A 14,627-nucleotide genomic window follows, 5' to 3' on the forward strand; every position below is an offset into this window, starting at 1 on the left:
CGCCGAACATCTTTATTCGGGCTTTTTCGTAATTCAAAGCTTTAATAAAAGCAGCTTCGAGTGTTTGGGGAGCCGAGTCCACTATGCCCGTTCTCCACCCGTCCGGCAGTCCATTAACGAACGCTTCCAAAGCTAAGAGCTCTAATTGTGGTTTTGGGTCTATTGAGGCATTGTTGCCTGTTAAACCTTCCTTAACTGCTGCACATGCAGAATTTATTAGCGTATTTAAACGTCCGTAATACTGACGTACGTTCTCCCCTCTCAGCATTGTTGCCGCTTGTATTTCATTTAAATAAAACCCATAAGATCTTGATGGGGCCAAACAGTCTCTTAAATGTTTCTTAAGCGCGGCTAAAGTACTGAAAGTGTTGCCTTCTAAGGTTTGCCTTGCCTTGCCCTTCAATTTTGAGATTACAAAGCGTATATATTGTGGCTCTAGATCTGGTGGCACTAGCGTGAACCCGTTATCCACGTCTTGCAAAAATTCTCTTATTGGCATGTTGTTTCCATCGTATTCGGGAATGTGCATCACCGCTCTGGATATGTTTTGCGTATTGTTTGCTTCTAGAACACTACGGGACACATCTAGCATCTGACGGTCTCTTTCAGCTTGTTGGACTCGATAAAATTGGTCCAAGGCTGTAATCCGTTCTTTCACATCGTCAATGGCGAGAATCTGCTCTCGGGTCTGATTCAGATCGGATGTCATTTTGTAAAAATTTTGTTACTTCTTTTAATAACTTCTAAACTCAAAACTATTCTAACTTTTAATCCTCTAAAATATCTAAAACTTCTAGACTTCTAAATTGTTACTTCGGAAACAATGGCTAGTTCCCCACCAGGGATGCCATTTTGTAAAGACCGTATTTATGGTTAAATGCGGGCTGCGTAGTTCGAACGAAGAATTATTTAATTTGAGTAGAAACTAGCCGTCGGCTCGAGAGCCTTATGTTCTGGAGGTAACAAGGTTAGAAAATTGTCTAATATCGATAATTAGATATATGCGGACACACCGACTCTGTCGCGCCCCGCGATTTGCTGCGTCACGCAGTTTGTTGAGCGGACTCCCTGGTGTCGTCACGGCACGCGCTTTGTACGCGGACTCGATGCAGTGCTGCGTCGCGCAATTCGTTGTGTCCCGCAGTTTGCACGAGCGGACTTTGTCGCGGTAGCGCGAGGTGGACGAGTGGACTCTGTATTCGATGTTGGTCCGTCTTCCGCGCTTACCTTCCTTGTGTCGCCAATAGGTATAGTTTTTGAAGGGTTAGGGTATTAGTTTATTATATAAATGATTTATAACGCGGGTTTCTCTTGTTATTGTTGTTTATTGGGCATACCCGAGCACTTCAGACACAGTTGTTTTACAGATCGCTTAACTTTTTATTTATATTGTTTTGACTTATTTCGTTGATGTTAATTTATAATTCTTATCCTTTAATAGTTATGCTAATTAGTTCGCAATAAATGATACACTTACGCTCACAATCGTATCTACCGCACACTGGATGTTAGATAACTCCTTCGAGGCACGGCGGATGTTGACTGGTATTAGAATTACACGATTACTCGTGGCAGATGAAACTAACTCTAATGCAGCTGTGGTGTCCCACTAACGCCGGGTTGCAATTCGGCGGTCCTTCAAACTTAGACGTGCTCTACGATCGGTCAACTTGGTACGCGAGGGCCTATCGTTATAGACGAGCGGAATTAACCTGTACTCTACAGTGTATGAGCGGAATTAACCTGTACTCAACGTATGGAGCGGAATTAACCTGTACGCCACACTTGCACTGTCTATAACGTTGCTTCTCCAAGGTACGCAAGGCACTGCCGTACTACCGCTTAGTCGTTGCTCAAAAAGGCACTGCGTGGATCGGCTCCAGGGTTTTTAAAGACTCGGTGCCGATGCAAGCAGTTGTAAAATTTAGATGGTGAAGATGGCTGTAAACCAATCAACATTCGCCACAGGAAGGAAGCTTGTACGCGAGTGCTGCAATCGATCGCGCGCTGGTAGTGCTGACTCGCAGGTCAGTCGCCGCTCTGGTTTTTGGCGTTCGGTTGCGCAAGGACACGACTGCAGTGTCTTTGTTGGCTACGCACGCATACGTACGTGACGTCTCGCGTATACACACATGCGCCCATATGTTGGATATAACATGGCACATTACAGGTATATATATATACAACAACATACTGCTTATACGTGCAGTATAAGTACTAACTTGATATTGACAAATTTAACAGAAAACACTTTAACGCATCCAAATTGCGTTGATTTTCGTGGAAGAAACATTGTTGTGGATCGAAAAGTCGAATAAAATTTGTAAATCACGTAAGTACCTTGTACTTTTCAGTTCCGACTGTGTCTGTAAACAAAGCAGGTTAAGGGTTTTTCCAGATTCTGGAGATAGCCCTCATTGAATAATGACATGTTTTTGTATTTCAGAGATAGATTCAATAGATTCCAGAATAATCAATCTATAATTACTCGTATAATTATCACAGCTAATCGGTGGCTTGCATCAGATTTCTTTGCTGGGGCTTATCAATAGTTTTTCATGTTCATCGAGAGAAGGTTCCAAAACATCCTTGACAATGGTTTATTCCTATTCAGAAGCAGGTTACCATCATGCCATTGCTGGGGCAGCCAGCGGATGCTTAACGAAATTTATATGCCAAACCTTAGATGTGGTCAAGATTAGATTTCAGGTAGAAAGAATTAGTGGATTACAAATGTGTTTTGTCATGCTTGGATTCATCTGGAACTATTGAAAATTTCAGGATAACTCTAATTAGCGTGAGTTTTAAGACACTATCTTATGTGAAATGGTCTTAGTATTTCCATAAATGATTTACACTTTAGATAGTTTTGATGTACACATAAATATGTTATCACTATTTTTTTATATCATAGACTGAAATAAGAGATTTTAAGCTTGAACTTTGGCCAGGATATATCACTTCTATTCGCCAACATGAACAGGTTATTTTAATGTGTTCTGAAATAACAAACAAAGTTATGCGCAACGAAACGTTACTCGCTGTGTTAATCCAATGCCATGAAGAAAACAGACAAGATTACAAAGTTCGTATTTCATAATTCATTAAAAACATAAACTGATACAATGGATATTAAAACATTATTACTTTTTTTAGAACTTCTTCAAGAAGCAAGTCATTGGAGTTGTAGTGCTTACAGACTACAATAACAATACTTACAGAATCGATGACATTGACTTTGGAGTATCACCATCGTCTACTTTTAGAAAGAAGACTGGTGAAGAAATATCATATGTTCAATACTACAGAAGTAGATACAATCTGAATATAAGAGAAATGCGTCAGCCATTGTTGATATCTAAATCAAAACCAAGAGATCGTCGGGCAGGAAAAGGAGAATTGGTATATCTAGTACCTGAACTTTGCTGAAGCACAGGTATAATTAATTGAGAATTTTTCATTTCTATTTTGTGATTTGTTATTTACTAATCAAATTGTACTAATTATATTTATTTTTTTTACAGGTTTAACTTACCTAATGCGAAATAATTTCAGACTAATGAACGCATTGGCCCAGTATACTCGTGTCTCGCCTGGCGAAAGGATTAACAAGTTGATGAGTTTCAACAAGCGTTGACATAGTGTACCCAATATAGTTACTGAGTTAAGCAGCTGGAATCTGCAACTTGACACGAGATTAGTTACTCTAATGGGAAGAGTTTTGCTAGCAGATAATATTGTTTATTATCAAAACAACCAGGCTACAGTGAACAATAAAGCAAACTGGACAAACGATTTCTGCAACAAAAAGTTGCTTAAATGTGGAGCTTTAGACAACTGGGTAGTTGTAGTACCGGACAGATTAAAACGTGACTGTCAGGTATAAATACATTTTATTAATATTTCATACTTTGTATGAAAAAATTACTGCAATGAATGGTTAATAGTTAAACATACTTGATTGTTCTATGATCATAGAATTTCTTTGTTTAATTTCCAGATCTTTGTAGGACAAATGATAAGGGTAGCTTCAACAATGGGTTTCCGAATAGAGCAACCTTATGTTAGGGAAATTCGCAATGACCATGTCTGTAGCTATATAGAAATGTTAGAAGACATTAAACGTGCAAGTAACCCAATGCTAATATTCTGTGTAGCAACAAACAACAGAATGGATAGATATGCAGCGATTAAGAAAAAGTTCTGTGTACATCGTCCAGTACCAGCTCAAGTTGTTCTTGCAAAATCTTTGCAAAATAAAAATGTCATGTCAATTGCTACTACAATTGTTATTCAAATGAATTGCAAGATAGGAGGAATCCAAATCCTCTAAAAGGCTTTGCGACGCGGTGCCTCCCAGCACTTTGATGCGCAACTCCTCGCGACTCCAACGCGCGGATTATTATTTATTTCGCGGGTCTCGATGGCAATCGCTGACGTTTGGGAGAACGTTGGGAAAAAGGAAAATGATAACACACCAATTATTCGTTTATTTCGCCTGTATTTCACCCAGCCCTTCCCTACAACGCGGTGGCCGTAGCCGCCCGCGCACAATAGCCACGCAGGGCTCGGCGTCTCGCCTCTACTCCTAAGGTACGCACGTACGCCTCGAAGCTCTCGCTTCTGGCGTCGCGACGTCTACCTGTCGTTCACACACACACACACGTGCACGCGCCTCGAAGCTCTCGCTTCTGGCGTCGCGCAATATGCCCGCTGGCTCTCACACACACACACACGCACGCGCGCGCCGCGAAGCTCTCGCTTCTGGCGTCGCGCAATATGCCCGCTGGCTCTCACACACACACACACGCACGCGCGCGCCGCGAAGCTCTCGCTTCTGGCGTCGCACGCTACGCTCGCCAGCTCTCACGCACACACACACTCGAAGGCTCCGCGCCGCTCGCTCGGATAGCGAGGCGCACGACGCGTATCTTCTCTCTCTCTCCCGTACGCACGTCGCGCGCGCCGCGCGCGTCCCGCGACGTCGTCGCACGAGTTAACGCGGTCCCCCTCCCTACTCTCTCGCACTCACACTAGCAGCGCGCGCTCTCCTACGGCTCGCGCCCGCGGTCCCGGCACGACGATGCTCGAGCCTCGCCGGCAGAGCGCTCGGCTTCCCCCTCTCTCCCTTCTCTTTCTCGTTCTCGAAGCGCGCGCGTACCGGCTTTGCCTCGCGTTGGCGGCAAGCCCGACCTGCTGCTACCGAGCAGCGGAGGATTCTCGGAAGCCCGATGCTTCTTTCTTTCTCTCTATCTCTCACACACGCTCGCTCTTTGTTTTCGCGTTTCTCTCTCTCTCTCACTCTCGCGTACACTGGCTCGTCGCCTGTTCCGCGTTTCTCTCTCTCTCTCTCTCTCTCTCTCTCGCGCACGCGGGCTCAACGCCTCGCGTGGTTACGTCGAGGTGTGCGCCCGCACCGCACACCGTTCTCTCGTCTCACTCACTCTCTCTCTCTCTCTCACACTCGCGGCTATCTCTCTCTCTCTCTCTCACTCACTCTCTCGGCGGCCTAATGGCTAGCACCGGGAGGTTCCCGATAAACTTTGAGTACCCTACCTGGTGCTGGAGAGACGAACACTAGTCGCCTCCCGGCGGAAGCCTCGCTGTCCCAGGGGGTGCTGGCTTCCCTCGCTTCCTCTCTCTCTCCTTCTCTCTCTCTCTCTCTCTCTCTCTCTCTCTCTCTTCCTCTGCCTCGGGGTGGATGACGGGATGTCCTGGCCCTCGTCCTCGCGTCCCTCCTCGATCGGCCCCGCGGGGTGTTGGCTTCGGGGAATGGCTCGTCCGGGATATCGTGGTCCAGCTCTCGCCGTTGCTCTCTCACTCGCTCACTCACTCTCGCACTAACACTGTCGCGCACGATCATCCGTCGACTATCGTCGACGAGGCTCGGAACGTAACTGCCGATTCGCGCGGCCGCGCGCGCGCTCGGCGTCCCGCCGTCGGCCGCCGTCGGCCGCCGGGCCCGTCTTATCGAACAACCCAATTGGCTGCGCGAGGCGCGAGACGTGCTGATTGGCTGCTCGTCTCGCGCCACGCGCGAATCAACGGCTCACTTTCGCGTACATCGGCCAGCGAATTCCACGTATTCCCGGGACGCGACTCGCGTCCGAGAACACACGGGCCTCGCCGACCGATCGTCTACTCTCTCACTCTTGCCGCGCAAACAACAACAAACCGCGCCGCGCCGTGCTGCGGCGCGCCTTGTCGCAGAACGCCTCTTCTCCGACTTCAGCTCGTCGGGAAGGTCTTCGCGCGAAACAATGTCGGCTTCGCGCCACTGCGACGTACAACGTCGCAGCTTGATGGTTGTTGGTTTAGATGTGTGCCATGACACGAATTCCAAAGATAAAGATTTTGGTAAATATTTAGTATTTCACAATTTGAACAACAAGGAAATATAAATACGAATAATATACGTTAAATTATAATAACAATAATCTTTACAGGAGCTATGGTCGCATCACTCGATCCTCACTTTGGGCGATATTTTAGTGCAGTTAGCAGTCACACTAGTGGTGAAGAATTATCCAATGATCTTTCTGTATGCTCTTCCTAAACCTGCAATTGGTCATCTGGTTCCCTCGTCTTTCTTGGCGCTGTGTACGTGATGTAAGAAAGGTCAGGATTTAATGTTTGGTGCTCATCAGGCTCACTTGCTCTGATGTGCAGTGGTTATAGGTATATATATACAACAACATACTTACTGCTTATACGTGCAGTATAAGTACTAACTTGATATAGACAAATTTAACAGAAAACACTTTAACGCATCCAAATTGCGTTGATTTTCGTGGAAGAAACATTGTTGTGGATCGAAAAGTCGAATAAAATTTGTAAATCACGTAAGTACCTTGTACTTTTCAGTTCCGACTGCGACTGTAAACAAAGCAGGTTAAGGGTTTTTCCAGATTCTGGAGATAGCCCTCATTGAATAATGACATGTTTTTGTATTTCAGAGATAGATTCAATAGATTCAAGAATAATCAATCTATAATTATCACAGCTAATCGGTGGCTTGCATCAGATTCCTTTGCTGGGGCTTATCAATAGTTTTTCATGTTCATCGAGAGAAGATTCCAAAACATCCTTGACAATGGTTTATTCCTATTCAGAAGCAGGTTACCATCATGCCATTGCTGGGGCAGCCAACGGATGCTTAACGAAATTTATATGCCAAACCTTAGATGTAGTCAAGATTAGATTTCAGATAGAAAGAATTAGTGGATTACAAATGTGTTTTGTCATGCTTGGATTCATCTGGAACTATTGAAAATTTCAGGATAACTCTAATTAGCGTGAGTTTTAAGACACTATCTTATGTGAAATGGTCTTAGTATTTCCATAAATGATTTACACTTTAGATAGTTTTGATGTACATATAAATATGTTAGCAGGCAAAAATTACATAAATATTATATGCAAGTGTCAAAACTTTAAAAGTATAGGTAGATATAGATTCTAGATTGTAAAGATATTATAAGCTCGTGGCTCTATTATGGGAACCATTAAAACTGACAATGACACATATCTTATCAATGCAAATGTAAAAATTTATTTATTTTTTGTGTATCATAACAAAAGTAAGAATAGAACCATTTTGAATTTATAGGTCATAAAAACTCTTTAATACTCAGCATGATGAAGCCACCAAGCTCCGTTTTCCAACTGCCTGGATTTCTACAACGCTGCAGTAATCTAAACTCTTTTCATACAAAATTAAATACAAAGCTAAAACCTTACACAGAGGGGGAAGAGAATACTATCAACAAAGATCTTGAGGAAATTATAGACTTCAAAACAAGAAATACTAGCAGCTGGGTCATAGAAGTAATGGTCTTGGATAAAAAAAATTCAAATACACCAAATTATGAATAATTCTGTAATTATTCCAGACAAAAGTGAACAGTCTGTGTTTAAAATATAATATTTTAACAAAAGATGAGCGAGCCAAGTTTCTATCGTCTCTTGCAACTCGATATGCTGTAAACCACGACAAAATATGCCAGGTAATAAAAGATTAGCTTGCAACAAGGTTTTAAAATAAAATAACTGTAATTCAAGCATAATAAGCTTAATGTGCATATATGTAATTGAAAGTTTTTTAGGCAAACAATCCAAACCAACTGATCTCAAGAGAGCGGGCTCTAAAAGATGCCCTAACACCTCCATATATAAATTGGATGGCTGATCCATCACCAAGAGGAATGGCAAACAGTTCTGGTATCATGATTAATTACAGGCAAGTTAATATAAGAAAACAATTTTAAAGAATATTCATACTATTTAAAAACTGTATTATTTATTTTTGTTTTTGTACATACTTTTTAGATGAGACTGAGTTAAACAGCAGAAACTGTATAGAAAAATATCGCATTAAAGCTTCTAACACTGTAATTCATTTAGCAAACAAAGCTGAAAAGTTCTTTTTTAACAAAGTTGCAACTGCCAAAGAAGTAGTGGAAGAATAAGATAAATACTTCTGCATGTATATTCAATTTTCTAATAATTTATAATTTTTATAAAGTAATGATCTTTAACTTCTATCAAAAGTATTGTAAAATAATAAGAATAAGTATATTTGTTACATAAAATATTTTATTTTTTGTAAATAAATACTTAAAGTTATTTTGTAAATAACTATATTGTACAAATTTATAAAATCCTTACAAAATACCTGCCCTTCAACTTTTTAACTTTTAGATTTGTTTTTTTATGCTTGCCAATCATTACTGGTACTTCATGTCTAGTCGCTTTAATTTCTTCTACTTTTTTGTCACTCTCATTTTCACTATCTATCACTAACATCAGTGTCTCTTAGTTCAGTAAGGGGCTCAATTTCTTTGCCATCATCAGAAGTCTTTGCCCTGATATCCATACATTTATCTGCACCTATAGACTCCTCTTGCCAAATGGATTGTATTATGATAGTTTGTTTTTGTTTCCTTTGCCCCCTCGAAGGCTTTGCATCTGGTTTCTTTTCAATGGTTACTTCAAAATTTCATGTTTGATTTTCTTCAATGGAGTTGGATCATCCAGGGCAATTTCTCCTTTCTGAACTAAATACTCGTCATACTGCTCAGGAATACTTCTGAACTACCTTTCAATCTTTAGAATATTTAGAATCTTACATTAGTCTAAATAAAAATTCAGTACTTTTTGAGTACGTATCTTAAATATTAAGAATTTCTTTTAAGCTTCAATCTCACTAAAAGAAAAAGAATAAATTAGCATTAATATTGTTTACATCATAAACCATGAATATGGCATAATAAATAAAAGAAGTACTTGCCTTATTTAATGTAAAGGATTTTCCATAAAATACTGTACTAGATCTTGACGGACTTCCTTTGCTTGGCCAATTACAAACATATTTTCTTCAGTACTTGGTATACACCTGGTGGTTGTCGGAATTTCAGGAATGTCCTCGTTCTCTAAATCTATTAACATGTTATGCAATATACATGTACATTTAACTATTGCTTTTACAACTTTTGGAGAGTTTTGTATTGTGGTATAAAAGATTTGCCATTTTTGACACGTATGCCCAAAAGCATTTTCAACCACAACTCGTGCACGTGACAATCTTTTGTTGAAGATTTTTTTACCATGATCTAAATTTCTTAGAGGAAATGGTTTCATTAAGTTCTCCATAATTGGATACGCTCCATCAGCTATGAATACGTATGGTAAGATAACATTACTGTTAGGAACTTCGTCTTCTTCTGGAATGCTGATTTTTTTTTTCCACAAGGGCTTTATATAATGTTGATACTTTAAAAGTTCCACCATCACTTTGCGAGCCGTAACCTCCAACATCTATACTGATATATTTGTAATTAGCATCCACTAAGGCTTGTAATACTATTGAGAAAAATCCTTTATAATTATAGTACAAGGAACCAGAATGTGCTGGCCTTTTAATCCGTATATGTCTGCCATCTATTGCTCCAAGGCAATGTGGAAAGTTCCATTTACTGTAGAAGCCATTGGCAATTTCTTTAAAGTGGTCGACACTTGGTATCGGCATATGTACAGGTTGTAAGATATGCCATATAACATCCATTGTCTTCTGTATTATGCTACTTACAGTCGAGATGCCCATACGAAATGAAAATGCCAAGTGCATATATGAACTGCCGGATGCAAGAAATCTAAAAGTTACATTTTGTTCATAAGTTGATAGAAAGTATTTCAATGATTTTAGGTGCACCTACTGAAGTAAAAAAAATAATTTACCTTAACGTGATTACTAATTGTTCCTCTTCAGTGATTTTCTGAGTGTGCAGATTACACCAATTTTTTTTTAATGAGTCCTGTGTTCTCAACAATAAATAAGAAAATGTAGTCGGGTTCATACGCATGTATTGCTTGAACTTATCTGGATAGTTTTTTAACAACGGGAAGAGGTGATGATACTCCCCAAAACTTTTTCTTCCTCTATTAATTTCATGAGTTTGAAACCGTTTTATTTTTTGTTGAACAAATGCCATGTCAATATTTGACCTTTGTAACAGCGACTGCAAGTGTAATGTGTTCGCCATACTCTAATTAATGCTCTGTAATAAATATGCATAAAAAATTGTTATTTATTAAAATAAAATTTTTAGTGTGTCTTATTGTATTTGTAAATAATATTTGTAAATACTTACCCTGTATAAATCACGGCAAAATATTCGATTAACCTAATGTTATAAATTGACCTGAAGTGGGATTTCATGTACATAATTATGGTCCAACTAGAATTAGTATATGCTCTCCTCTATTTCGCGTGTGTTAATAATAATAATTAAGTAAATCAGCCGTTGTACTATTTATATATTTGAATATAAATACAAACAGATCGGTTATATAACCTTAAACGTTATTTACGTTGCGCCCTCACAGTGCTACGGGTTTTCCGATGGTTTATTGGTTGCTATATAAGACGTGAACTGACGATCATGGAGTCGCAGTGAACCGGCTAAACGGCAGCAATAATGGATGAAGCGTCAGAACAGCTTCTAATTTCTGCCATAGAACAAAGACCTATCATTTGGAATAAACGCAACGATCAGTATAAAAATAGTTATAGAAAAGGTAAAGAGTGGGACGCAATATCTTCGCAGTTAAGATATCCAAGTAAGTGCATATACAATTATTTTTGGATATTAGTCAACAGTAGGTTAACTGTATCTTTCGTGGAATTATTGAACTGTTCGAAAACGCAGAATACAATTTTTTTATATTCAACTTGCATTACTTTTATACTTTATTCTCAAATTAATCTAATACGAATTTCATGATAACATAACCTAAAAAAATTTCCTAATCTAATCATTAATATTTTCGTTGTTCTAATTTCAGAAAATACTCTAAAAAACAAATGGAAGTCATTAGTTGCAAAATTTAGAAGCGAATCTCGTCTGGAAGCTATTTGTAAATCTGGAGATGCTGCTGCTGATTCCTATGAGTCCAGCTGGACACATTATAAATCGCTAACGTTTCTCTCCGACATAGTACAGCCTGCTGGCTCAGAAGGTAATCTATCCCAATTATTCTTCAAAGAAGAAGTTCTTGGCAGTGACTACGAAGAAGATATTATAGAGAACGAAAATCTTGCACCAAATAGGCAAGCTTATCAGACGTCTGCACTGAGACATTGCATCATGGCTAATAAAGCTGTCAACGAGAAGATAAAAAAAAGAGCAATAGATGATGATATGTTGGATATGTCTGACGCTGACTTGCTGTTTTTTAGAACATTAGCATACCATGTCAAGAAAATTGATAATGATAAAAAATTACAATTTAGCCTAGTGTGGCTGCAGAATTTAAAGCATCCGAATGGAAAATTAGGTCGTTGGTCTCTGCGCTTACAGTCGTATGATTTCGACATAGTGCATCGGAAAGGCAAGGACAATGTGGTCCCCGACGCACTTTCGCGTATGTTCGAGACCGACGAAGACGAATCAGCTGCAATAGCATCCCTCCACGTGGATGAGTCTATAAAAGACCCTTGGTACTTAAAGAAGGCTAAGCAGGTCGCTGAAGACCCCACGGCGCATCCCTTTTGGAAAATCACTGGCGGGCGGCTTTATCATTATCGCCCTGACCCGACAGTAGACGACTTATTGGGACAAGACGAAGATGCTTGGAAGCTTGTAGTACCACGAGAACAGTGCGAGCAGGTGCTCGCTGAGTGCCACGATGAACCTATCTCTGGACATTTAGGGAGATTTAAGACTCATCAGAGAGTAGCACTCCGGTATTACTGGCCCAATTTGTACAAAGATACAGCTCATTTCGTACGAAATTGCCAAGTCTGCCAGCAAGTTAAAGCTGAGCAACTTGCTCCGGCTGGACTCATGGGCAAACATATAGTTTCGCGCCCTTGGGAGATAGTCGCGGGTGACACTATGGGCCCTTTTCCAGAACCCGATAACTCGGTACTAGAGCCGCCGACTTCGCTCAAGAAAGACGAGCACGCAAGTATCCTTCAACCTGCGCCGTCGGCAAAAGCGACTGCGAGCTCTGTGCCGGAAATACCGACTTCGGTTGTGCCGAAGCACAGGGGCAGGCCACGATGCTCTAAAAATAAGCTACCTCTGCCGACAACGACGTCGCCTCGGCGCCTACGACCCCGAGATAAACAGAATTAGGAATCCCTTCTTTAATTCTTTTTCCTGCTTCTGCTTGTTCCTGTTTGCTTGCATAAATAACGCTTTTGCTTTAGCTTATCATAAATTTTGCCACTTACACCTACGCCCCAGCGGCTAGTTATAGCATATGGTATAATCTGTTCCACAGGATCATGCTACCCATCAAGAAGGCAGGTGAGAGGCCAGCGACCTTCATTGAGGTGCCAGCTGAGCTGCTGGAGCAGCTCAAGAAGCTGGTCACTGACACCATCCTGGCTCAGACGACTGATATTCCGTCATCTGTGGGTAACCTGGCCTCCTGGCCAGAACTCCTGAAGTCGCTAGGAGAGACGGCTAACGGGACGGCCAGACTCTGGCCGGACAGGTCGGCCCCAGCCTTACCTGCCCCGCCACTGGTCCAACCGCAGCTCCCTACCGACGAGCTGAGGGAAGAACCTGTCTTTGAGGCCGCTCCCCAGGAAGAGGACCTCGAGATAGAGGAGGCCCCCCAGCCAGCGCCATCTCCGAGCTCGTCCACCCCGTCGACGACAGACAGCCTGACTCTAGCACTGCAGGAGTGGACAGCGCTGGAAGCGAGAACTCGCGCTTGTCGGAAGGCTAGACAACAGGCTCAGCAACAAGAGAGCGCGGCTTATGAGGAAGTCCTGCGCTTCTCGCGTCACCCCGACGTCAGGGTGAAGGCGCTGGTCCCGGCGGAGTTCCTCGCCAAGGTACGAAAAATGGTGGAGCTACGGGAGCATATGGTGAAGGCAGAAGCCCAGTGGTTGGAGGACTGGAAGAGAGAGGAGCAAAAGCAAGCTTTGAAGCAGGAGCAGCTGAGAAAGCTGCACGAACTGGAGGAGATCCGCGCTCAGCTACACAGCCTCGAGGCTCCCCCCGTAAGCAAGCAGAGCGTCTCTTACTCCAGCGAGCTGCCTGCAAGAGAGCCTGTGCCAGTGTCTTTAATCTACCGGCATGCTAAGGAGCCCTGCCATGCCATGGATGGCCCTCGCCCTGATTTGAGATATGTCAGATTCTGCCGAGTGTGCAATCTGACAGGAGTCTCAAGGACGAAGAACTGTCCGAACTTCTTCTTGCACAACAAGTTCCATAGCAGAGAGTATCCACGCTATCGCTAGGAGCTTCTACACGGAAGAAGGTCTCGCCTCTTGTCTAGCTTCGCAGCGTTAAGAAGACTGATCCAGCTTCGCAGCATCTACAATTAAAAGACTGTTCTAATTGAACTATTTAGTTCATATTTGTAATTAGATCGTCGTTACAAAACGTAATGAATATTTTTTTTATTTTGTTATTTTCGTTGTATGGCACCGACGCCTACAACTCAGTGCATATTATTGTTTCTTTAGTTAGGCAAGAGAGACAAAGAGACTTATTACTCTATCTAATGTACATCTTTTTTTCCTGCCTTAGATATTTAATAAATCACTATTTTTGCAATTTCCTAAATTTGTCCCTTTATTTTTCTTAATGGAGAGAGACCAGTTGATCGAGTTGGTACCCCATGCTACCAACGTCTGGGGGTGGGGCATATAACGAGTTGACTAACGTGCTCTCGTTATCTCTCTCCTCCGAATAGATATGTGAATAACTATAATTCTGCATGTACATATCTATGTAAACATGTACTATATTTCAGCAGCAAGGTAAGTGAGAGAGTTCACACTTAAGCAGCTAGCAATACGGAGAGAGAGCCGCGCGCGTGTGTGAGTGTGTCACGTGAGAGAGAGAGAGAGAGAGTGGGAGAAAGCCCGCAAGCTCGAGCTACCGCGCTCCGGCAGATAACTTTGCTTTCGGCTATTGTACGGTGCGGTCTAATTTTCCTAGAGAGATCCTGCGATTGTGATCCGTGTCCGCGCCGGAGATCTGTACGTTATCTACGAGAAGTCGTGTCCTGTCGTGTCGCCGGGTACGATCTCGTTTAATTGTGAGACCCATCTGTGAGTTCCGCACGAGTAAAGCAGCTATCGCTGCTCGCCGTCCCGCTGCACT

General features: G+C 42.0%; 1 protein-coding gene and 1 pseudogene across 1 annotated transcript; both read left to right on the plus strand.

Annotated features, from left to right (window-relative positions):
- Nucleotides 1-2,595: 2,595 nt before the first annotated feature.
- LOC116418041 lies at nt 2,596-7,270 on the plus strand (annotated as a pseudogene).
- On the plus strand, nt 6,912-8,267 carry LOC116418042 (malonyl-CoA decarboxylase, mitochondrial-like). The gene is made up of 3 exons (XM_031933222.2): nt 6,912-7,827; nt 7,893-8,006; nt 8,106-8,267. Exons 1-3 carry the CDS (start codon nt 7,636-7,638, stop codon nt 8,265-8,267), a joined length of 468 nt encoding a protein of 155 aa, XP_031789082.1. The 5' UTR covers nt 6,912-7,635.
- The last annotated feature ends 6,360 nt before the right edge of the window (nt 8,268-14,627 follow it).

The sequence above is a fragment of the Nasonia vitripennis genome, assembly GCF_009193385.2.
Source record: "Nasonia vitripennis strain AsymCx chromosome PSR unlocalized genomic scaffold, Nvit_psr_1.1 chrPSR_random0070, whole genome shotgun sequence".
Classification (NCBI taxonomy): domain Eukaryota; kingdom Metazoa; phylum Arthropoda; class Insecta; order Hymenoptera; family Pteromalidae; genus Nasonia; species Nasonia vitripennis.

What these genes read in the sequence shown, in the direction of transcription:
- LOC116418042 (XM_031933222.2), top strand. Translation starts at nt 7,636, where the DNA reads ATGATGAAGCCACCAAGCTCCGTTTTCCAACTGCCTGGATTTCTACAA. An exon ending in CTAGCAGCTGGGTCATAGAA is followed by an intron (nt 7,828 to 7,892) that starts GTAATGGTCTTG and finishes TAATTATTCCAG; the next exon opens with ACAAAAGTGAACAGTCTGTG. An exon ending in ACCACGACAAAATATGCCAG is followed by an intron (nt 8,007 to 8,105) that starts GTAATAAAAGAT and finishes AAAGTTTTTTAG; the next exon opens with GCAAACAATCCAAACCAACT.